General features: G+C 48.0%; 1 protein-coding gene across 2 annotated transcripts; it reads left to right on the top strand.

The window, feature by feature from the left end:
• The first annotated feature begins 4 nt into the window (after positions 1-4).
• Positions 5-24,953, top strand: SLC49A3 (solute carrier family 49 member 3). 2 transcript variants are annotated; one of them, XM_076362616.1, is made up of 11 exons: positions 70-133; positions 558-764; positions 9,403-9,561; positions 10,484-10,703; positions 15,551-15,627; positions 15,745-15,882; positions 16,449-16,565; positions 18,172-18,324; positions 20,166-20,323; positions 21,380-21,492; positions 22,958-24,953. In XM_076362616.1, exons 3-11 carry the CDS (start codon positions 9,466-9,468, stop codon positions 23,110-23,112), a joined length of 1,227 nt encoding a protein of 408 aa, XP_076218731.1. In that variant the 5' UTR covers positions 70-133; positions 558-764; positions 9,403-9,465; the 3' UTR covers positions 23,113-24,953. The 2 variants fall into 2 exon arrangements, with proteins under 2 accessions (XP_076218730.1, XP_076218731.1); XM_076362615.1 differs by lacking the exon at positions 558-764 and having other exon boundaries at positions 5-133.
• The last annotated feature ends 218 nt before the right edge of the window (positions 24,954-25,171 follow it).

Here is a 25,171-nt window from a genome sequence, read left to right as displayed (position 1 = left end):
CGCGATGGAGGGTGCCGAGGCGGCTAGCCTGCTGAGGGAGCGCGGCCAGGGGCGGCTGGCCCAGTTCAAGACCTACCGGCGGCGGTGGTTTCTGCTGGCCGCCGTCTGCCTGCTGAACTGCTCCAACGCCATGGTGAGTGCGGCGCGGGGGCGGCACCGGCCCGTCCGAGACCCGCCGGCCGCCCGGCTTCTCCCGCCGCCTCCGCGCACTCTCACCGCCGCGGGGAGCCGCTCCCGCCGCGCGGCTGGCGGAACCCCCTCAGCCTGGGGGGGGGGTGCGGGCCGCTGCCGCGCCGGGCAGCGGAGGGGGACGCTCCTCCGGAGGGGCGAGGGCGGCCCCGCGCCGGGGGTGGAAAGGGGCGGCTGCCGGCAGCCCCGGGGTGCCCGAGCAGCCGTGAGCGCAGGAGGAGGCGCAGAGCAGGCAGGGCAAACAGCCCTGTCTCCTGCCTACCTGTGCCGGAGCTCTGGAGAGCAAATCCGGCTGCTACTGCTGCCGCCGCGGGAGGATGGGGTGGCAGGGCTCACCTGAGCCAAAACCACCTCCCATCTCTTCCTAGAAGCAGCCAGGCAATCTTCAGGCCTCTGCCCCAGTGCCCTGTCTCAGATCCACCCCCTCATCCTTGGAGCACCGGGACTCAGTTGTACTCGCACAGCGCGGAGAAGCCTCATCCTGGCCGTGCCTTCGGGACCGAATAAGCGGCTTTTCCTTTTGAACTTTGTTTCTCTGGTTACGACTTCGGCCTGCACACCTCCCTTTCTGACCGGTGGGACCCGGGGCGTAGCGGGGTGGTGACGGGGGAAGGGCGGGATGGGGCGGGAGGGTGTGTGTGATCTAGAAGAGCACAGCAGGAAGTACCACAGCGTCGAGCCAGGCTGGGATGGAGCAGAATGTGTTCTGGAGCACAGCTGAAATTGCTGCCGAGTCCACGTCGTAGGCCGTGGGGAGGAATAGAAAGTATTCAGCGTCTGTGAGGGTCACACGTTTCAAACCTAAGAATGGGAGAACAGTGTTGAAACTCCTTGGGTAGAGGAGCAGGAGTTAGCTCTGCCTTATTGCTGGCTTATGACAGCAGATTTGTCTGGTCAGAAAAAGGAGCAAGTAGGTTTCCTTTTGGGATCTGTTGCACATACAGAACAGTATAGGAGTGATTCTGCACTAAACATACTGGTACATGAACTTCTTATTGCCTACAGGTACTTTATTCTGAAAAACCTGAAAAAAAGGGATGCCAGATCACACCCCACCTGTTGAACAGATTAAAACTAAGTTCAGTAATTATCAAGATAAACACATAAAATTTCCCCTTACCAAGTCCTAGTATGCGAGATGGAAGCCCAAATCTTTGCTCACCAAGTCATTGAGGTCATTGTTGATAATTATCAGACTGGTGTAGAATTATTCTTGTGCTTAAGGATTACCAAGCTGTGAATGCAGGCTGTCTGGTAGCCAAGATCAGGCACTGCAACCTGCAAACACTTAAATGCTGGGGAGGAAGAGTAGGTATTCCATGATGCAAGAGTGCTGGAGTAGAGAAATGGGAAAACATAGTGAGAATTTGACTGTATATAGAAAACAAAAAATGAATGTGCCTTCTCAAGGAAAAATCAGTGTATCCTTTAAGAGTGTAAAAAAGTGTCCTACAGAAAAGCAGTGTGAAGCCCTGCTGCTTGCTAGCAGTTAAATTGGCACAGCACAAGAACATTATGTAGCAGGAAAAAAAACACCGTGCTAGAAGTGGACAGTGACAGCATAGGTGGAGGAAGCTGTACAAAAACCTTTCCAGGTTGTCTTGTCAGAGCTTGACTTTGCTGAAACCTTAACAGTGAAACTGGAGGGTTACTTAAAAAGGTCCTTTCAATGCATCTGCAAGTATAACTGTGTCTTGAGTCATGTTGCTGAAACCTTTGTAGCCCTGAAAGATTGTACTGTTGTCTGTCTGCTTGGTCTCTTGCCAGCTTCCTGACTGTCCACAGCATTATTTTCCCACAGTATGAACTTAAGCCAGAACTTCACCACTTCAAAACTGGGGGCTTAATAAATATCCTAGGTGGAAATACTGTTTCTAAGCCACTGCAAAGGTCTGGAACAGCAAGTATGCTGACATACAAAGTTGTAACCAAATATTTCCTGATGCTAAAGTTTCTCCTAAGTGTTCCTGATAAAAATCACATTAAAATGGAGGGAGTGGTTGAAAGGCCATGAAATCAAAGTGGTTTGTTGCTGTTTAAATTTCCAGATGGAAAGATTAACTTACCAGTTCTGTGGTGTGAAAATTGCCTTGCAAGTTGTGTCCTCAATTCCTGTGCAGATGTTGTATGCAGCACTTTTTTCTATGTATACCTGTGTCAGGCTATCTGCAAAATGCATATGGTGAGGACACATGACTTTTGAATTGTCTGACTTGGAAAGAGCAGATCACCTCATGTGCTGGACCAAGCTTCCAGGATGATGCCTTGTATTACCCACTCTTACCCATGCACACATGCACCTTTCTATTAGTGGCCTTCAGTGTCACTAACAGTGGCAGGCAGGAGACGGTCCTGAGAGGGAGAGACTGTCAGTGTCAGGAAGACAAGGTAGGAGCAACTTAACTGCAGGAAAGCACACTTAGTCATGCAGCAAAGGCAGGCTGAGAAAGAAGTATTTCTTAGTTCAGTCTGTTTTAGGATTGTGATGGAGCAAAGCCAGGCCAGACCATGTGGTGATGAAAGGGGCGCTCTTTCCTACTTCCTTCTGCTCCATATCTTCGTGTGAAATCCCTTCTTTAGCCAGAGCACAGTGGGGTAAATATAAGGTAGGCTTTTACACCAATGATAAATAGCCCCTTACTTCAATCTCCATTACTGACATGAGTTTAAAAGCCTCTGTCTCTCCCTGCTGTACAAAGTGGGTACTATCTTACCAGGGATTAGTTCTCATTTCCTAAATACGGCTATTCTGGAAATTCCTAGCTGACAATGTAGTGTAAGAAATCCTTGCATTATCTTAAGAAGGACATAAGTAGGCATCAGTATAATTCACTTGCTGCCTGAAGTCCTGGACAGAGAGGCTGTTCTGACCACAGCCAAGCTTAGATGATTGCTCCCCAGCTGTTTCTTGCAGCACTCCTGGAGGGAGGTGACATGACTATGCTTGTGGTTGCTCTGCAGATTTGTTTTGCCAAACTAATGCTGTGGTTTTGAGTGTATGGGGTTTTTAATCTGAAGACTTAATGTTTAAGAGTATTCATGGTGTGCTGACAGCTGCCGTAGCAGTAAACTGCTAAGGCAAATGCCTCCTTCATCATTGCCTCCTTCCTGTGAAGCTGAACATGTGGGAACTTGGTGTTTCACAGGAGGAACTTTTTCTTAACTTAGCACTGGGGACAGAGAAATGCACAGAAGAATGAAACCGAGAGTGTTTCCTGCCCTGTTCTGTGCTTGTCAGCATGAGAAAGCTGGGGAGGGGGAGAGGAGCAGAGGGCTGGAGCTGGTTAACACTTGGCCAGGTGGTTCCTGACTCACCACCCTGGAGGACTTCCACCACCGCTTAGTGTACTTGGGAGAGGAAGGAGAGCTGCACAAGTGGAGACTGGCATGCTCCAGGGCAGGGTGCGCACGCTCCTCGCCCACGCCTGTCTGCTCCAGCAGTGCCCCTGTAGATACACATGCACACACAGCTGCTGCTGCCTGGCTGTTGTGTCCTGCTAGTCCTCCTGAGAGCTGTGGAGGCTAAAAGTGACATCTAGGCAGGGGTCTGACCTTTTGGAAGACCACGCCTCTGTCCTTACTTCCTAGGCTGCTGTGTCAGCATGGGTGCCTTCAGCTGAGGCCAGGGGCTGTTTGCTTCCAGACTCTGTGGCCCTTTTGACCTTGAAGATGAGGAGTCTGGTGTAAGGGCTTCATAGCCCGGTCCCAGGGGAGGAGGAGGCAGCCTGCGTGTCTCAGAAAGACATCCTACATCACCTTCAAAACAGTGTCCGGGTGCATGGGAGAGAGCGTGCTGGGACTGGGAGAGCTGCTGCAGGCAGTGCCTGATGGGATTGGCAAGCTGTGCCTGTGCCTGTTACAAAGCAGAAGGTCCCGTTTCATCTAAGTTGTTCCCCTTGGCTCCTCCTTTTTAACCTGTAGGTAGAAGGTATTACAGGGGCATTGCTACACTGTGCACAGCTATACAGTATACCAGGCAGTGAAGAGCACTCCATATGGCAGCCTTTGCCAGCTGACACCACCATTGACATGGCAAAATGGCTTAATTTCCACCCTGCCTGATTGCATTCGCTTGCCGTTCTGCAAATGATTTTGCTTTTCACTTTTAGAATCTTGATTTGTTGGTGAGGAAGGTAAACATTGCTTAACAGCTTGCCTTTCATGAAAAACAACATTTTTGGTACTGCTTCTGGCAGGGCTGCACTAGTTATGCTTGTGGTGCATCAATATATCATTACTGCTCTTTGAGTTCTGAAAATCCTGGGGCTGTGTTTATTTATGCTGCCTTCTGCAGCTCATGCCTATTGCTTACCAAAGTGTAGAGTCTGTATGGAGTCCTGCCTTCAGCCATCACCTTGCTACCACTGCAGACAGAGAATTGGTAGTTCACAGCCCACCAGTAACTTCCTGCAGAAGTGGGAGCGAGGGCGAATGTTGGGCTCCCTTGGAATGGGTGGAGGGATACTGGGTCCTGCAGATGAAATAGGTCCTGGAGAGTCTGTGTGAGAGTGAAAACAGTAAAGGCAGTAGGGTAGAGGAACTGAACCTGGAGAAGATGGAGGTAGAAGGGGAATCAGAGCAGGAGGAAAACTAGAGGGTTTGGGCTGATTCTGGGAGGAAGAAGGCTGGATCCCAGTCTGAGAATGAATTAAGGGTTTACAAGGGTATCAGAAAGAGCAACAAAGAAGCTTAGAAATGGGGGCAGGATGAGAACAGCTGTAACTTATTCTTGGTTACAGGAATGCCCAAGCAGGCCTGCAATTAATGGGGAAGGGAGCAGGCAGTCTCTGGGAGGTGCAGGAGAAGAGAAAACAAAATGTCAGCTAGAAGAAAGTTAAAGCAAAGGGAGGGAGAGCTGCAAGTGGAGGCAGTACCCCTCCAACATCAGTACCAGTCAGATGGCTTGAGTTTCAGTGCACTTGCTTTCCCTAGTGGTCCCACATGCTCCATTGTTAAAGGAGGTGTGGAAGGGGGTCTTCTGTAATTGAGGATATAAGTAGACTCTGGGTGGAAAACATTTCTGTCCTTTTCTTCTAGTGATGGGGCATGGCTACCCAATCAGCCAGTTACATGCTGAAAGCAGGCTTGCGGGTCTTCAGGGGACCTTCTGTCCTCTTTATCAGTTGCTGTGCACACTGTATAGAGCACAAGTTTTTATAGTGAAGAGTGTGTGCCGAGGTATGCCTTCCTGCCCAGCCTAGCATGCACTGGAGCTTTTGCTGTCTCTAAACTTGGAAATCACAGTGAGATGAATATGCTTCTAAGGCTTGAGCTCAGGAGAGGAGTGTGGGAACTACAATTCCTGCATTTGGAGAAGAAATGGGTGTATGTTATTACAACAGCTATTTCAACATCCTGCTAGATGCATATCTGAAGGGAGGGAAAAGTCCATCCCAAATGCTGAAGGATTAAATACTCTGGTCTACAACATGAGTGACCATGGCCAATTATATTGGATTATACTACAGCAGGAGCTGTCACTTGAGAACAAATAATGCAAAATCTGTGAGGTAATGCTGGGAAGTGAGTTTTCCCAAGTATTAGGGGGTTGGGCTCACAAACCCATTGCAGCGGTTTGGTGTTCAAAGGCAAGAGTCCCTGTGCTTGAGCGGCTCTGCGTGGGCTTCTGTGTAAATTACTTGACCTAACTATGCCATGGCCCAGAGAGAGGACTCCTGCTGACCTCCAGCATCATCCACTCCAACTCATTAAGCAGCCCAGCTGTGTTCTGCTGTGGTGACTACACAAGGTAGCTGTTGAGCAGTCAGGGTGTGGGACTCTGAGCTGGGTGCATTTGAAGCCTCAGAGACAAGGCATTCCTGATCTGTAGGGTGCCAAGCTGGGAATTTTGTCAAAGTTTGCTAAAAGGTTTTGGTTAATTGTAGCCCTGATAGGGCTTAAAAGTGACATAAGCCATAGTGGGTGCATGGCAATTGCTTGTCACCACTGCAAGTCAGGAAAAGACATTGACAAGTGGCTGGACTTTCTCAGTGCTGCTGTTGCGACATCCATTGAGCTGCCTTCAGAGGAGAGTATGTGGACATGGACGTAGCAGTGCAGTGCATAACACAGACTCCCCTTGATGCCTTCTGCACCTCATACTGAGGCTTTAGGCCTGTGTGGCTACATAAGCAATGGAGCTGAGTGCAGCTTGACCGGACTACAAGGGCATATTTCCACAAAGTGAGGCTTGTGCAGGGACTGAACAAGTGTGTAGACAACCCTGCAAGGACAGAGGTGTCTGCCTGTTTCTCCTTCCTTTATCTGTCCCAGGAGCAACCAGCTTTTGGGGGCTGGCATCCTATAACCCCACACATGATCTCTCCTCCTGCGTCTGTCACCGTAATCTACACTGGAGAGCTTTGATATTGTTTTTGGTGTGCCAAAGCTGAGTTAAGACAATGGCCCTTGGGGAGTGTAGGAGAGAGAAACCTCTCTCAGTCTCTATTCTGCGTCCTTAGAGGTTACAGGGCTTGGACCTCACCAGGAAAGAACCGCCATCATCCTCACCCTGTTCTGCTTGAGGGGACGTGTATCCCAGCAGTCCCTGCGTAAGTACCAGCCTTGGCAGTGGAGAGTTTCAGAAACAACATGTAGGATAAGGGCCCAGCAGAAGAGCTTGCTAACTGCTGTGGATGAAGTCATCATAGCTGGGAAAACCAAAAGCAGAACGTGGCATGCTCACTTGCTTAGCATGGCAATCTCCCTATGTTGGCAAAACCCCACAGTGCCATCTCTTTGTTGCAGGGGCATTTGGTGGCCACATTGACCACAGCTACACCTCGAGCTCCATTGCCCAGTTCTTAATTTCTCTGTTAGAGCAACACAGGGTAAACAACCACTGTCTGAATGGAGACAGAAACATACTTCATCTCTCCAGACCCATAAAGAAACCCACTTCCTATTTTGAAGAACAAACTCAGGCTTGGACAGGCTGCAACTTCCCACCTTCTGTGCTCTCACACACATATGCTAGAACTGGAGCTCTTGCTCAGGATAGAAACACAGGGTAGCCCAAATGCTTGGTTTTCAGCAAGGAATGGTTTTAGTAGGTCTAATGGAAACATGTCAGAGTGCTTGATCCCAGCTTACCTAGGTGTATACAGCCACTGAACACAAAATGCTGTGCTCTGGCTTGTGGTATCATTCTCCTAATGATGTCATGCATGCGTGAGCGTCTTGTGTGGAGGAACAGGAGGGGTGAAAATGTACCTGAAGCTGGCTTGCAAAATGTACCATCTCTTTGATTACACTATTTCCTGGTACAGTGTTTCATCACCACCACCCTCATCTGGAAGACAGTGAGGAACTGAGAATTGCTGTTGCTAAAAATACACAGCTGGGTTTTGTTTAGTAGCAGTTTAACATCCCATAATCAAACTAATGCTCATGCCTTAGTGATGCTTGTAACATTTAAATGGTTACATTAGCATTAAACATTTAAATTCCCATCCCAATCTGATGGAGATCAGCTCTGGAAAAACAAAGGTGGGTGAAATTTCTTCCTGAGACAAGACGGTAACATCATTCCACTATAATATTTTATTTCAAGGAATTTTTAAAAAGCTCATCTTATTAGAAGTCTGCTGCAAGTCTCCCAGTGACCTTGTCTAACAAGAGTACAATTTCCTTCAGCACCCAGCATCTTCATCCACCTTGTTGTAGAAGCTGAGTAAACACCAAATCCACTCCCTGTCAGACCTTTAACTGAACCCACATGGGTGTGTCTGAGCCTAGCATGGTGATGTGAGCTTCATGTTGGATGCAGGGGATTTGGCATGTCAGCTCCTTTCAGAGAATAGGAAAGGGCTGATGCTAGAAGTCCTTGCTAGAACACTGATAATACATTCAAAACTTCTCTGTTACTGCCATTTACTCATTGCATCCCTGCTAAGAGAAAAGGTTAGCTAAACAATGATTTGCATGTGGCTATTCTCACACAGTGACACTAAGAAAGAAGAAAAGCCCATCTCCCCTTCTACTTCCATTTAATGTGGTAGTTTTTATGGTCTCTAGCATGTGAGAAGTAAATAAGAACACTGGAAATAACAAGTAGCAGAGTGTAGGTACATGCCTTCCTCTGAGGTTACCCAAGCCTTTTTTCAGTTACACGTTAACTCCACAGCTGATGCTGTCTGCAGGATGCAGGCTGTGAAGAGGAAGCTTGTGATGGCAGAGGGGAGTACCTGGAAAGAGGCAGTGGCTGGACTTCTTTCGTACGAAAGCTATAGCTGAAGTTTTTGTTCACGTTTCTGCGAACTTTATCACCTTGAGTATTCAGCAGCTGCAAGATCATCTTCTAACAGCGGAGTAGCTTACATCCACATTATTGAAACCTGTTCGCAGGTTAGGCCAATCTTTTCGAAAAGCACCAGAGAGGGCATCTTCACAAAGAATCCACAGAAACATCCTTAAATTTGGGGTAGTATCCTCATTTTTTTCTTGTGGACATGATCTCAGGACCTGATTTGAGGATCAAAGCAGGCCTTGTCATTCCCAGAAGAAACCAGAAGCAGACAGCAACCTTAGGAAACCAGTGCCTAAAATAAGGTTTAGGGAAATATTTTCAGATATGGCACTGGAAGGAAAAGATGGATACTTATTAAAATACCTATTGTGTTTCCTTGTTATGTGTTCTGATATATTGAATAATGCAAATTCCTAGGTGTGTGTAGGACAGCATGGAATAATGTCTCTCTTGGCTGACACATAGCAAATTTGTTCTTACAAGGCCACATCCAGGGGTTACCAATGCAACCATAATACCAGGCTGAGTTTAAGAGGCTCTTAGTTGCAGAGAGGAGGTGGCAGCCTCTGTTTTGTTTATGCTAACATAGAAGGATTGCTTGTGGTTTATGTCAGGTAAGTAAGTGCATCAGGGGCCAACATGTTCAGCCTGGGGACAGAAAAAGGTACTGACCTCTGCTTCTACCAGCTCCCAGCAGCAGGACTAGGGGATTGGGGATGAGGTAGTGAAACAGATGGGAGGCTCTGGGCCAAGATAGTGACGGTATCAGTTATAAAATAGTCCTAGCATGAGTAACTGCAGACACTGGAGGTTTGAGTTTTTATTACCAGCCTTAACATCCTAATTTCAAGGAGAGACTAAGATAGCAAGCCCCTTCACAACTCAGTTAGACAGTTTGAGGGGATGCTGAATTCTGTTCTGGTGGAGGTGTTCATGGTTACCCATCTTTGCTCTCTACTCTGCAGCTGTGGCTGACGTTTGCTCCTGTGGCTGATAAGACAGCTGCCTACTTCCACGTTTCCCTGGAGATGGTCAACTGGCTCTCAATAGTGTACCTCCTCATTTCAATCCCATTTGGTCTGGTGGCAACATGGGTTCTCGACAGCGTGGGGCTCAGATGTGCTGTGAGTTGAACTGTTCTGTTTCCCTGAGGGCGTTTCACCTAGAGATAGCAGTAGCTGCACAAAGCACTAATGTGAATGGGAGTCTTGCCAAATGCTGCAGAGGATGAGCGTGTTGCAAGCTCCTAGTTCAGTAAGAGCTGTCACATCACCTGTGAGGTGGGGAGCAGTGGGAAAAGTCAGAATGATGTTGCCTCCCTACTTGCCTTTTCCTGCTTCAGTTTTTGTTGTCTTAGCCAACTGACAGGGACAGATGCTGAGAGCTGACTCTGTGAAGAGCTTGCTGTAATTGGGGAGGGTTTGCTGTGGAAAAGTGTTAGCACAGCTATTTTGTTTGCAGGGCCAGTTTAAGGAGCAGCAGGGCAGGGTGCAAGCAAGGGACCCCTGTCAGCTCAGAGCTTGGCCTATGCTAAGCCAGCTTGGGATCTCTACACAGTCTTCCTAGAAGCAAGAGTGTTGTGGAGTGTGGCACTGAAACACTAGCATGCTAGTGGTATAGAAGAGCATTTGCAGTATCCATATGCTAGATGACTCATTGCCATGATCCTTGGATTGTCACAGCAAAGTATGGCTGATCGCGCAAACTTGCAGACAGAGTGTAATTAATGAACTTTGGATTTCTCATGAATTCCATGACAGTGTCTGCTGTCTTGCATAAGCTGCATTGTGGTGTAGTTCTCATGTGGGGCCAGGACAGCCATCTTGCTCCCTAAGGAGACAGGTAACTCACTCACTGTTGGATAAGGAGCATCTTGCAGTGGTCCAAAGGGGTAGGGGTGGTCTGCAGGCAACTTTCCATGCAGTGATTACTAACATCCAGTATCTCCTGTAGTGCATCTGAGATCCTGCTCATGCTACTTTGTTGCACTAAGTTCTGCCCTTCAGGATTCATCACACAACCCCTGGCTGTTTCTGCTTGCTGCAGGTGATCCTGAGCGCATGGCTGAACATGATGGGTAGCATCATCCGGATGTTCAGTGTCCTGAAGTTCCTGAGCTTGGGTTCCCAGAGTTACTGGTACCTGTTTATTGGGCAATGCCTCTGTGCACTGGCACAGCCCCTTATCATCTTTTCACCGACAAAGCTGGCAGCACTATGGTTCCCAGACCACCAGAGAGCGACAGCAAATATGATTGCATCAATGTGTAAGTGACAGCTGCAAAGTAATATTGCTGCCTCCCAGAACTTGCTAGCATTTGTTTGCCTTTCAGAGGCACCAGGCAGAGGAAACCCTCTGTACTACTGCCATTTGGCCCTGCAAATACAGCTCCGCCCAGAGCCATGTGCAATAAACCAGTGCCTTCAAGGCCCTGCAAGACAGGCAGGCATTTCCATGCTGGAGAGCAAGAAGTGGGCTTTAGCCACATCCAGGTGCAAAGTGCAAAGGAAGCCACCCAGGCTCCCAACCTTCTTCCTCTCTGCCATGACGAAGTGATCATCTTTACCTAAATATCGTAGAGGTTGGGGACAGCCCTCAGTGTTACTAAATCTAAAGTCTGTAGTGGCCTTAATTCTGCAGCTTGTTAGGAAGGTGTCCAAATTGCATGTGATGCCAGTGGTCACAGTTGCCAAATTCTGTAACCGGATAGAGGTGAGGCTGCTGCAGCAATTTTGTCCGCCAGTTCGTCCAGTAGCAAGGCTGAGCATGTATTCCCAATTTGTATGTATGCACACACAGATAAAATATACCCAGCTGGCCACACAAACATGTTGGGGATGAATGCAGCAGGACTACCTACACAGAAACCACATCTGCCTTGTAAAGTGCCTGAAAGCTGGGAAACTGGAGGGGATGCACCAGATACACTTGCTCTAATCTCATTCCTCTCTTGGCTCCTTTGGGCCCTGCTAGAGACAGGATACCGCACTTGAGAGACCTGTTTCCTCCCTCCATGTGACATTTTCCCCAGCAGCCGGAAATCTCTTCCTCCTTTCTCCAAGGACTTGAGAGGTGCCCCAGAAACTGGGCTGGCTCACTGGCTCCAGCTGGGAAATCTCACAGTACCTACATGTGTGGGGGAGCCCCACCTGCCCTTCCCTCAAAACAGCCAACAGCTGCCTTCCCTCCCCACTGCCTTGGAGTTGTGGGGAAGGGGTAGGCACGGGGAAAAGGGCAGTATAGGAGCACCCCTATACAGCTTTCCCAATGCTGCTGCAAACCCAGAGCGTGGGCACTGTTGTTTAGCAAGAATGGATTTATGGTGTCAGAACAAGTAAATTCTTTTTGCACTGCCCTCCCTAGAATAGGGTGGACCTGATGGTTCACCTTGTTTCCCAGGGCTGAGATAGACCTTCATTTCAGTTTTAGTGCATCAGCATCGCTGTCCACAAACACACAGCCCCATTGCAGAGTACTGCAAGCTAATCCACCAGGACCCCTGGACCATAATGTACAGTTGATTAACTCCAGTGATCCTTGGAGATAGTCAAAACCTGACTAGACACGACCCTGATCTCCTTTCCATTCTTAGTCTAGGTTGATATAATTTCCCCTCCCAGGAAGAGAAGGCGGCTGAAGCCCTGTAATTACTTGGATAGTCTCACTTAGTCTTTTCAAATTTATGCTCATATTTCCACCCCTCACCCATACCTTCTGGAACTGCTTCAGCATGCCGATAGTTCATGGAAACACCTGACAGTAGTTTTCAGGCAGTCCCCTACAATGACCAGATGCATTTTACCGCAGCAGAAAAGCTTTAATCCATCTCCTCAGAAACTGGTATTTAATTGCGTCCATGTACTTAGAAGCAGGTAACATTTCACCAGGGTCATAAGCTAGTACTTTCCCAAGTACAGAGCAGAAATGCTATGGTTGTTGTGTGCTATAGCACTATTAATGATGCCTCAGCAGAATCGTAGAACAGACGACATTGGAAGGCATCTCTTGGGATTGTCTTGTCCAACTCCCTGCTCAAGGAGGGCTGGCTAGAGCAAGTTGCCCAGGGTTGTGTCTAGTCAGGTTTTGACTGTCTCCAAGGATGGAGATGTTGCAACTTAACTGAGCAACTTGTTTCAGTGTTCAACCACTGTCACAGTAAAAAAGTTTATATTCAGACAGAGTTTCCTGTATTACAGTTTGTGCCCATTACCTCTTATCCTGCCACTGGGCACCACTGAGAAAAGTCTAGTTCCCTCTTCTTTACAACCTCTGATCAAGGTTCTCTTCTCCAGGCTGAACAGTCCCAGCTTTCCCAGCCTCTTTATGTATGAGAGATGCTCTGGTCCCTTAGTCATGTCTTTGGCCCTTGACTGGACTTGCTTCATTACCTGTGTATCTTTCTTGTATTGAGGAGCCCAGCACTGGACTCAGTACTCCAGACGTTTCTCACCAGGGCTGAGTAGAGGGGAAGGATCACCACTTTCCACCTGCTGACAACGCTCTTCCTAATGCAGCCCAGGATGCTGTTGGACACCTTTCTGCAAGGGTGCATTGCTGGCTCATGGTCAACTTGCAGTCCACCAGAACCGCACGTCCTTCTCTGCAAAACTGCTTTCCAGCAACTTCTTCAGGCTGATCAGTCCCAGCTCTCTCAGTCTCTCCTCACATGACAGAAGCTCCAATCCCTTAATCATCTTTCTGGCCCTTTGCTGGACCATTAAGTCCATGTCTCCCTCATACTGGGGAGCCCAGAACTGGACACAATACTCCAGATGTGGCCTCACTAGTGCCAAGCAGAGGGGAAGGGTCACCTTCCGCTGACAACACTCTGCCTAATGCAGCCCAGGATGCTGGTGACCTTCTTTATCATGAGGTTGTGTTGCTGGCTCATGGTCCAGTTAGTGTCCACCAGGACCCCTACCCCCCACACCAGGTCCTTCTCTGCAGAGCTGCTTTCCAGGTGGTAAGCCCCAGTGCGTACTGGTGGATGGGGTTATTCCTCCCCAGGTGCAGGACTTTACATTTCCTCTTGTTGAACATCACAAGGTTCCCCTCTACCCATTTATCCAGCCTGTTGAGGTTCCTCTGAATGGCAGCGTAGCTGTCTCTTCTATCAGGCACTCCTCACAGTGTCACATCATTTGCAAACTGGCTGTGGGTGCACTCTGCCCTATCATCCAGTTTTTTCATTAAGGTTAAACTATATTGGCTCATGGGGTACACCACTAATGACTGGCCTCCAGCTGGACTTCATGCCAGTGATGATAATCTGCTGGCCCAGCTGTTCGGCTGACTTTCAATTCATCTCACTGTCCACTTATCTAGTCAGTACTTTGTCAGCTTGTCTGTGAGGATGTTATGGGAGGCAGTGTCAACAGCCTCAGTAAAGCTGAGATTAAAAAAATCCACTGCTCTCCCCTAATTCACCCAGCCAGTCATCTCACTGTACAAAGCTATTAGGTTGGTTAAGCATTTCTCCTTCGCTGACTACTCCTGTTGTCCTTCATGTGCCTGGAAATGATGTCCAGGATTAGTTTTTTCATGACCTTCCCAGGGATCAAAGTGAGACTGAAAGGCCTGGAGTTCCCTGCATTCTCCTTCTTGCCATTCTTGAAGATGGGAGTGACATTTGCTCTCTTCCAGTCCTCAGGAGCCTCTTGGAATTGCCATGGCCTTTTAAAGATAACCAAGAATGGCCTTGCAATTAGCACAGCCTGCTCCCACAGCACTCGTTGGTGCATCCTATCAATCCCACGGACTTGTGTATGTCTGGTTTATTTAACGTTCACTAACCTAGTTCTCCTCCACTGAGGGTAAATCTTCCTTGCTCCAGACTTTACCTCTGGTCTCAGGGCTGAAGGCCAGTCTTACCCGTAAAGACTGAGGTGAAGAAGGCATTTGAATACCTTGGCCTTCTCCATGTCCTTTGTCACCAAGTCTCCTGCCCCATCCAGCAGCAGGCCCACATTTTCCCTAACCTTCCTTTTGCTGCTAATGTACTTGTAGAAGCCATTCTTGTTGCCCTTCACATCTCTCACCAGACTCAATTCCAGGTTTGCTTCGGCTTTTCTAACCCTATCACTGCACACTAGTAGAAAATCAACTTCACTTGTTTGACTGTTTGCAGAACATCACCTTAAAGTTAAGAAATTATCTCCTGCAATTTTGGACATTCCCAAGCTGCGTCCCAGGAGTGCTGCTTCACATGCTGCTCAGCTCCAGCCCCATAACAATGCAACCCCCTACTCCAGTACAGAAAAGTGTCCAAGATTCTCTTCTGCTATGTGATTTTTGTAGTTGGTAGCAGAGATCAACTTATATGTCAGCTTGGGCTTTACTGACGAAATGTATTGGCTTGAAAGGTGTCAAGAATGACCTAGGGTCACTTTAGAGAGCTGTCATAGGGCTTTCCTGCTTTTCATGCCCTTTTGGCAAAGAAGACCAATGGCATCCTGGTGACCATCGGGAAGAGCATTGCCAGCAGCTTAAGAGGGGTCCCCTGTCCACATCTGAAGAGCTGTGTCCAGTTCTAGGCTCCTCAGTACAAGAAGGACACAGACACATTAGTTTAAGTCCAGTTAAGAGCCACTAAGACAATTAAGGCATCTGTCATGCCAGCTGAGCTGAGGCCACCACTCGAGAAGGCTCAGGGGGATCTTGTCCATATGTATACATGCCTAATGGCAAAGGGGGAGTAAAGAAGGGAAAGCACCTCTATTTGTTACTGCTGCTATATAGCATCAGGACAGATGCCATGGATTCGTCCATCTTCATTTTGTCCCTTCAGTGTAGCATTTACTGAGGCAGCCTTGTGAAGGTGAGGACACCGTAATTTATAGATGAAAGTGAGTTTACAGGATTTAGGTGTTGTAGGAAAACAGGTTTATGGAATGGACTTCATGGGGGTGAAGGAACAGATGTGGCAACAGTAAGACCATACAGTCAACGTCTCCAAATGTTCCCCTCCTGGTTTCTCCCTGTATATGCCTTGTTCTGTCCTTACTCATTGCTCTGCTGCACACTGCAGCTCTGGTGCTGACTGGCAGTAGGGGTGGACACATGATTCTGACTGCTTGCATGAAGAAAGTCTCTCTCTGTTTTATTTCCTTCCAGCCAATCCCTTGGGTATTCTTATAGCAAACGTGCTGTCGCCTGCACTAGTTCCTGAAGGAAAGCACATCCCATTGATGGTAAATGAAAACTGCTTTAATCAGCCAGCTGGGCTGATTGGGGTCCAGCTAATTTATTTATTTGGAGGCAGTGGAGCTGGAAAGACTGGTAACATGTCTTTACTTTGTGTTGTGTAGCTGGGTGTTTATGCCATCCCAGCAGTAACAGCCTGTGCTCTAGCAACTGTGGGGATTCACGAGAAGGTTCCTCCAACGCCTCCTTCAGCCAGTGCCACTAACTCCACCTCCCAGCCATTCCTCACAGGGCTCAAAATGGTAAGTGCTGTAGCACAGAGAGATACCAGTGCTGGAGTGAGGGATGCAGCCCTGCCAGACAGGGCTATGCTGGGGAATCTGCTGACAAAGCGGACTCTGAACTCCACCAAACCTGCCATGGAAAGCCCCCTGAAGGAAACCAGGATCCCTTCCTTCCTCAGGGAGTGGAAGCTGCTCACAGCAAAGCTGCAAGAGATGCTATCTGACTGCTCAGCTGTAGGCTGGTTGCCATTCGGCTAGCTCAAACAGGCACCCCTGGGCTCATCCAAGAGGACCACACAACCTGAGCCTTCTGAGCAGATGTGGTAACAGGTAGGATAGCACATGGCAAAGTGAAGGAAGAATTTGGGCACTGAAGGGATCCTTCCTCCCTACATGGTCCCCATTTTAACTTGTCCTCTGGCTGAACTGATGGGAGAGAGCCAAACTCCTCTAATGATCACAGGGTTGCCCTGTCAACATTTCCAACTGAGGGGTCAGAGTCACTGACCCTCAAGTCTACTGTCACAGCCAGGCCTTTTTTCCCCCTCCACTTGTTTAATTGATACATTAACTTCTTTCTCTAGCTCCTGAGAAACAAGCCGTACATCATCCTGGCAGTGTGCTTTGGAGGAGGAATTGGGATGTTCACCTGCTTTTCAGCTCTGCTAGAACAGATCCTTTGTGAAAAGGGGTATTCAAATGTGAGTATTCCTCCTTTCCTCCCCATTGTCCACATCATCTATGATACAATCAAAATGATTTTCCCTGATAAGGGACTCAGCAAAATGAAGACAGTTGAATATGCTACACTGTGCTCACATTATCTAATATAGATAAAGCAGTACATTAATCCAGAGCAGAGTCAGTCTCTCAGTAGGATGATCTGCATTTTCATTACTGCCCATGGCCAGACTCCCATTTGCAAATGAAAAACCTTTACTCCTCAGACACTTTTTAGGAAAAAAGAGTATTGTGTTTTTTCTAAGCCACTACAGAGCACTGATGTCTATGCAGCCTTCTGACACCTTCCCCAGCGTAGGATCGGGCCCAGGTAGGTCCTAGAGTGAAGCTGAAGGCAGGCTGATGCAAGCGCCTTTTCCTCTTTGCACAGTCTTACATGAAGCCAGGGCAACAGAGGAAGTCATGGGTACTGTGACAGCTGTTTCCCCATCCTTCCCATGACATCGGCCAGGTGCTGCTTTTACAGTTGAGCACAGTGTGTGCACAGCTGGTTTCTCATGCTCTCTCCCTGCAATAGCAAGGGGCTGCCCCGGTTCCTGTGTTTCCCCTCAGGCAGGCAGCACTTCAGTTCTCCTGCTTGTATCCCCATGGAGGTCCTCTTAAAACACCTCTCCAGCTGTTACGTATGCACATCTACATGTCTGGTCTCTGTCCACTCCCTCTCAACTCCCAGGTCTGATACCTGGCTCAGTGCTCCATAGCCCGGTCATATTTGCACACTCCATTGGCTTTTAACTGGAAACCTTTTAAACTTTGCAGCCTCGCTTTCTGTGCATCATGATGCTTTTGTCTGTGTGTGACTGGCTTGCCTTGGCCCTTTAGCCCATAGAAGCTATTCCAGATACCCTTTCTTTCCAGCCTGCCCCTGAGGCTCCCAAAAATGTTTACCCAAATTTGTTAAAGCTTCCCTGCTTTCAGGATTGGTGTCTACATTTGAATTCTTATGGAGCTGAAGGAGTGGGACAAGCAAAGATAGTCACTGCAGGCAACAGAGCGTGTACCCTAACCTAACCACTGCTCACTGCCTCTCTAATTAGACCTCCTTGCTACAGCCAGGCAATGCTGTGTCTCGTCTAACATGCTTTGGGGCTGCCAGCCTTGTGGAAGACATTCCATTGGTGCAGGTCCCTTGTAAGAAAAGGGCCAGGAGCATGATTATAAACAGTAGCAGATCCCAAGGCAGTTGGACCTGTAACCACCAGTGCGGACAAGGCACCTGATTGCCCCTGGAGGAGCCAAGAATGGCCTCATGCCCGAGCTGGAGCATTTAATGCCAGGAAACTGCTGCTGCTCTGCACCCAGTCTCCCTTGCCAGGTGTGCAGAGACTTGTCATCCATTGAGACCATGGGAGTACTGTGACCCTGCTGTCCCCACACACTTGTAGCAGCACCTGGGCCCTGTTATTTGCCTCAGAGCCCTGTGGAGGCCTCAGCTATTGCAACGGGCAGGGAAGCTTTTCCTACCTCAGTAAGTGACCCACTAGCAGCAGGCAGATGGGTCAGTGACATTAAAACCTGTTTCCTAACTGCTCTAGTTGCTCATTTACTTGTTCTTCTGCCATCCAGGAATTTGCTGGCCTGAATGGTGCACTGTTCACAGTGTGTGGTTTGTTGGGTGCTTTCCTGCTAGGCCTGTACGTCGACCGCACAAGGAAGTTCATAGAGTCCACCAAGATTTGTTTCTGTCTGAGTTCACTTGCCAGCATCATGTTTGCAGTGGTGAGTTCTCCCTTGCATTGCACCATACCTGTAGGCTTAGTTCTGTTGCCATCCGATAAATCGTCAACTCAAATGTCATTTGATGTCATCGTATTTATTAAGCCACGTGTTATGCTTTGGGATTATCTCTCTGGGCTAGGAATGTTTTAAAGAAAAATCCTTTACTGAGGATTTCACAGTCACTGTGGAGCCTGAGACAGACTGCTTCAGGATATAAATAAATTGGCATAATTTTACTTTGTTACATTGGATCACCATGTTTGTTTACTGGCCCTGAGACCATTCTTTCCAAAAAGAAATGGAATTGCTAAATGTCCATCTTACAAAAATGAACAAGAATGTCATAGTTTTCCCAACACCTGCCTTTAACAGTGGTGGCTGCCAGGAGTGTAAGATTAGCAGAAAGGACCTAATTATGTGCCTAGTTCTACAGTAGTTCCTCGAGGAGACAAGACAAGGGAGATGCAGAAAAGGGGGACACTTGAATCCAGCCAGGAGAGGAATGCAGAACCTGGAGACTTTACACCCATGGGGCTGGAGTGCAAGTACTGTCCTCAAGCATAGTTATTGCCAATGGGAGCGATCACCCAGCAGGAACCTGAGCATGAGGCACAGGACTCCTAGCACTGCAGAGGACCCAGACAGGTGCAGGTCTCTGCTTTCCCAACAGGCTTGTGCTGTGCCTTTCTCCTGTGTGTTGAAAAATCCAGACTTTCAATACAGCGTGATCACACCTACCCCTGGGCCAAGATCCCAGTGGTGTTAGCTCCAGTTTGAAGAGACAGACAAATGCAATGCCTTTCTCAGTGTAGAACAAGATGCCTAAAGCAAACCTTGCATTTCCCCCTTTAGTACTCTGGCATTTGTTGGGGGCATGCTCTGAATACAAGTCAGCATGCCTGGGCTCAGGTAAAGCACAGAGTAGGCAAGAGGCTGTGTCAGAAGCAACAAGCAAACCTTTCCCTCCTCCCCTTCCCTCCATCCCCTTCATCCCATACAGCTGAACTACTAGTTCAAAGTAGTAAAACAAAAACCACCCGTTCAAATCTGCTTGATGTCTTGATGCTTTGAACTCAAATACCAGACACACAGAATTTTCCTTGACCTTACCAGTTTAGCTGGACCAGGCCTGCTGCAGCCGTGCCACGACAGACACCTTGTGTTCCTCTGTGGGAATTTATTACATGGTTAAGGAAGGAGGTACCAGCACTGTGGCTGCAGGATTTATGCCCTTGACTTTACTAGCATTGGCTGGACAAGGCCATGTTCTTTCTTCCAGACTTAGGGACAAGGCTGTTCTAGGCACTAAACTAATCTCCAGGATTTGTGAATGTTTCAGGTGGTTTTTTGTTTGTTTTGTGGTAAAACCCCAATGTTACAAACATGAGTCTAACATGGTAAGGAATAGTTTTCCTTATCAATGAGCTGCAGCAACTCAGTGAATTCTCATACATAGCCCAATGCAAACACCACTTCTGAAATGCTAGCTTGCATTGGGAGGAAGGTGTGTTTTACTTGGTGCTGGAGATATGCTGAGCACACTCCTGGTAAGTTACTGACCAGGAAGTCAAGTCACAGTAGTATGACCACACCAATGCTTTTAGCTAACTCTGCTGATCCTCTCTCCCCTTGCTTAAATTCAACAGATTATATTTATACTCCATCGTGTAGCCTTTTGTTGACTATAGATGGTTGGAGGTAAAAGAGAGATTTCAGGAACAGGTAGGGAAGGTACTGGTGAGAACAGTGAGCCCTTGCGACTTCCTGCAGGTTATGGTTTCAGACACTTTCTGTGCAGCAGTGCTGACACTGAGACTTTGGTGTTGCTTTTCTGCCTGCAGACTTCTCGGTTCAGACATCAGGCCGTCATGCTGGCCATCACCAGCTCGCTCTTTGGTTTCTTTGGTTTTGCCATCTACCCCATTGCCATGGAGCTGGCTGTGGAGTGCTCCTACCCCGTGGGAGAGGGCACATCTACAGGTCTGATTTTTGTTGCAAGGTAAGCAGGCAGGTTAAATCCAATTGACAGCTGAGCTTGGGTTCAAACACACACACACAGAGGGGTGTGGGTGCAGATAGAGAAGAGCATGGACACCAGTGCTAGCCATCCTGCTGAACTTCTCTCTGGTGTCTGTGTACATGATCATGGCAAGGGGGGAGCTGGCTGGCTGGCTGAGCCATAGAGCTGAAGAGCTAAAGGTTTTAAAGCAAGGAGTATGTGGAATTGGTGCAAGAAAAGCAAGAAGGAAGATGAAGGTCTCCCTTTCTTGGCACAAAGCGGGATTTAACCATGCCCAGCATCACCTACCTTTGAAGCAGATGGGGGCTGTATGTCTGAGAGTGGCACCCATTCCCACGGCAGTACAGGGACTTGTCAGGTCTCAGTGCTCTGCTGAGGGAGATGGGGCTCATCACTCACAGGGCAGCTGGTCACAACAAATGGGGCAGTGACAGTCCTTCCCGTGATCAATTTACATGCCTAGGGCTGGCACTGGACTGCAGCAGGAATGACTTGGTGGAGCCCTAAGCAGTGATATACGTGGCCTGTGCCATGTGTGTGTGTCAGGTGGAGCTGCAGCAGCAAGAAACATCAAAGAGGGGCATTAGACACCACCTTTGAAAGCTGTTGTCTCCCATTGGTTGTGGACTTTGTTGCTGCTGCCAGTCAGCTATGAATGAGGAGGAGACTGAAGTCATAGCCTGACTTTTTCCCATCCTCAACCCTGCAGTGAGAGGTATTTCCAAGTCTCTGCCCAGTGATTAAGCCACAGCTCCTTGACAGCTGTAGTTCAACACCTGCCTGCCTCCAGAGGGAGTATATAGTGGTCCTGCCACACTGGCCCCATGTCTGGTGGTGTGCTGAAAGGCTGACCTGGACACCCTGTGAGCCAAGGCCAGTTAACCAAGTGCCTGGGCCAGAGGAAGCTGGCAGTAGCTTTCTCTGCTAGAAGGACCCTGGTCCAGAAAAGGGCCTCACTTTCTTCCCACTGGGGAAGCTGGGCTTGTCTGCAGCACTGGGCAGGCGCCATGACTGCATGTTGGCTTCTCCCCACAGCCAGATTGAAGGTGTGATTTTAATGATTCTGCTACAAGCCCTCACCGTGCGTGTTTCTGAGGATCCATCCTCCACCTGCGCCCTTGACCAGGATGGAGCCCTGGACTGGACAAGTAAGTATGTCCTTGGGAAATGATGCTGAACACTTGGTTGCACCCCACGTACCCCCCACTGTCCTCCAGGTCTCACTGTGAGGGAGCCTGCAAGACTGATTCCTATTGTAGCATATCTCTTAGCCTTTCCCAACCTGATGGTGCACTCCTTGCTGCTCCTGCTAAACCAGGCCTGCAGGATTGAAATGGGAAGACCTCTAAGGTGCCATGAATGCTGCTGCTGGCTCTGGGTTAAAATTTCTCTTATGGCCACCCTGCAGAGACCTGAGCTTCACCAAGCTAGAAAGCACCTGTTCTGGGGGGAAGGCACTGTCCATGTAGCACAGCCTGTGCTGCTTTGCAGTGTGGGAGGCCAAGACTACAAATGCATTGACTGAAAGCTACTTCCCTTGCTTCTGCACACACAGCTGCCTGGTTTTGTAACATGCCAGTACAGCTTTGTTCTGACTTATTCCACATTTCCCTTCCTTTCCTAGCTGGTCAGGAGAAGAGACAGCAACTGAGATGAACAGGAGCACAAATTTGTTTTCACTGCAGGCTAAACCCTGGTCTTGATCTCTCAGCTGGTTCATATTTATGTAATACTGACACCAAATCCTGGGGACACACTGTAAAAGAAAGGCTGGCAAACACCTTTTAAATATATCCTACTTGGCTGAGCAGAAACTCCCCAGAACAAGCTCCACTAGCTGGCAGGGAGCAAGGCTTCACAATAACTGCCCCCAAAAAGCAATTTGACTGCTTCATGTCTGAAAGCCTGGAACTCTCCATCTCATCAGATCAGAGCTGGATCTCATGATTAGGTACTCATTCCTACTCATTTTGTGGTCTGATACATGCAGGGACATCTGTGGAGAAAGGCATGGAGGTATTTATTTGAGACACTGCTGGAATGAGAATGTAACTACTTCCAGGCTTCATTGCATAGCCTTTTAGATTTACTTTTTTTTTTCTTCAGAAAAGGTTCTTTCAACACAAATTTTTCTTTGATTAAAGTTTATACTTCATGAACCTTTCCTATGCATCCCTCTCAGATGATATAACAGGAAGCACTACCTGTGTGGACCTGTTCTCTTATGAAGCTCAAGTGTTTTGATTCATCCTTTCTTGTAATTTTCTTCACCACCCCCCAACACACAAATGTGTACACATACACAGAAACACACACTCCCACAAACACACTGTGCACCAGTGTAAGACCTCCAACCTGTGGGGTCATGCAGGACAAGTGTCCTGGAAACCTTCCACATTTCACCCAAATCCTCTTCACATGCCAGTGTTATGTGAGACAAGGTTTGGCTGTTACCAAACTGACATTGCCCCACTGTGAGCTGCACACTGTCCTTTGGGGTAGTCCTTGGGAGGAGATCACCCAGGCTGTGCAGTTGCTGGGGGGCTGACCTCTAGACTTGTGCACCCGTGGGGAGTTGTGAATTTGCCATCTAAAAGTGTATCTTCCTTACAGCTCCAGTACTGGTGCTGGCTGGCCTCTGTAGTGCTATGGCTTGTTTCTATGTCATCTTCTTCCACACTGACTACAAGCGGCTCCATGCTGAGACAAACAGTGGTGATTTGGTCAAGGCAGAAGATACAGCAACAGCAGATGTTCCTGAAGCCTAACCAGGCCAAAAAGGGGATGCCAAGGGCCCAGTAAGGGAAGGACTCAGGCCTGTGGGCAGGGACCATGACTGCAAACGCTCAGCTGGCATACTGGGATATCCGGGTCCTGTTGCACAACAAGCAAGGGCTAGAGCAGAGTCACTGGGGCACCTTTGCTGTGCTTCCCTCAATCTTGTATTTATTTGTGAGTCCGGGCTGTAAGAAAGGCTGTGCTGCCAGAAAGGTCAAAGTGGGACTGGACAACTATGCAGGTAACAGGGATTTTTAGCTGACTTGATTCAAGCTAAAGAAAGTTGCAGAGGAGAGGAGCATCATATTTCAGCCATTTTTTCATTTTCATGTACTTGGATCAAGGGTGAAGCTTTCAGAGGGGTGGAAGCTGTGCCTATCACAAACCTAGTGGAAAACTTCTATTTAAGGACTGTGGTTCTTGTATACATAACAACTCCTCCACTCTAAGGTTAGAGCCAATTGTGCCTCTTAGCTAAAGGGTGGTAGGAAGCTAGAGCATCCTTCCATTGCAGCAGGGAAGTGTAAGTATGTGATCTGTAATACAAGTCTGTTACAATGAGCCACTTTGTCCTCTCCTACAAACAGGAAAAGAAAAGCCCTGCCTGCAGTGCTACCTGTAAAAGAAAATATCAGTAAGCAGCAGAAGTTAAATACAGCAGCATTCCTCACCCTTCTGGTCCGCTGCCAGATGCTGAGATGTTCAGGATAAGCTTGTTTTACTTGGGCTTCTGTTGTTTCTCCACCTCTCCTGCAATTCCAGTGGTTTAAGTTTTCCACACGAAGACAAACTTGCTGGTGTAAGATTAGGGTAGTGTACCCTCCCCAGGCGAAGTCATGCTCTCCCATAGGGGGACACTGAGAGGGCAGCTCACTTTTTGGGGAATGATGCAGCAGTGCCTGGTGTGGTGGAAGCTGGCAGGAGAACTGCAAAGGTGACCACTTAGAGAATGCAGGGACCTATAATAAATTTCTGCAGATGATAGGGGCTTTTGGGGGAAGACCAAGTAAGAAACAGCATCAACAAGTACCTTCCAGTTCTCTCTGCAACTGACAGCTGTTCTTCAGTGTTAGAAAAGATGGGTAGTGACACAAAAGATCCCATTTGGAGTTCAGTTACCCTAACAATTGCAGTGGGTACAACTGGATTTTTCATTTTACAGTACTTCCACAGCAGTCCAGTGTCCTGCTTTGGTGTTCAGGTCTAGATGTACAACCTGAGACCTTTTTACCCTACAACATTTCAGTGGTAAAAAAATTAGATGGGACTTGATGATGCTTCATACCATGCATCTTGCAAAGGATCTGAGTACTTGCTGATTAAGGGAACTTGATGCAAATTGGACCTGTGACTGGCTTTGTCCAGTCCAGCTAGAGGATGAACCCAAAGCAAAGGATGCACTTTCCCTGAGGAACACTGTACAGAGGAGCTCCCTCAGTGTATGAATTCTCTTCCCCATTAGCAACTGGAAATCTCTCCCTTTGTAAAACACCTAGCTGCATCCTTCTAGGGACCATGCTAGTTCCTACAGCTCCAGCCTTGATCTCACCAGTAAGTGCTGATGTTTGTCAAAAGGAGCAGGAAGGAAGTCTGAAACTGAGGTGAAACAACATAAATTTGGACTTGTCAGAGGAATTAGATGAGCTGTCTTTTCCAAAACTAGCTGGTCAGTTCTGCAGCCCTGGACATAATACACCGAACAAACACCAAATTTACCTGCCACTCCTGAGTCCTACTGTACTGGGAAACAAGAAGCACTTGGTACTTTATAATTTTATATATTTACAAATGCTTATGTTTTTTAATAAAGGGTGGTTTAAGAAATTATTAATCTTTTCTCACTATATTAAACTTTAAAAAGTATTTTATAGATGCAAGGGTGCATCAGATCTGCTATGTAGCACAAACCAAAGGTCTCCATATTTGCTGGATGTGCATTAAGTTGTGCTTAAAATGATGATGTGAAGTGGTATCTCAGATCCTTAAAATGACAGTGTGAAATTAGCTGTAGATGAAACTACAGTTAGCTGTATTTTGAAGGATGGGTTA

Source organism: Aptenodytes patagonicus, chromosome Z, assembly GCF_965638725.1.
Source record: "Aptenodytes patagonicus chromosome Z, bAptPat1.pri.cur, whole genome shotgun sequence".
Classification (NCBI taxonomy): domain Eukaryota; kingdom Metazoa; phylum Chordata; class Aves; order Sphenisciformes; family Spheniscidae; genus Aptenodytes; species Aptenodytes patagonicus.
The sequence above is the reverse complement of the archived record's forward strand: the minus strand, read 5'-3'. Positions and strand labels throughout refer to the sequence as shown.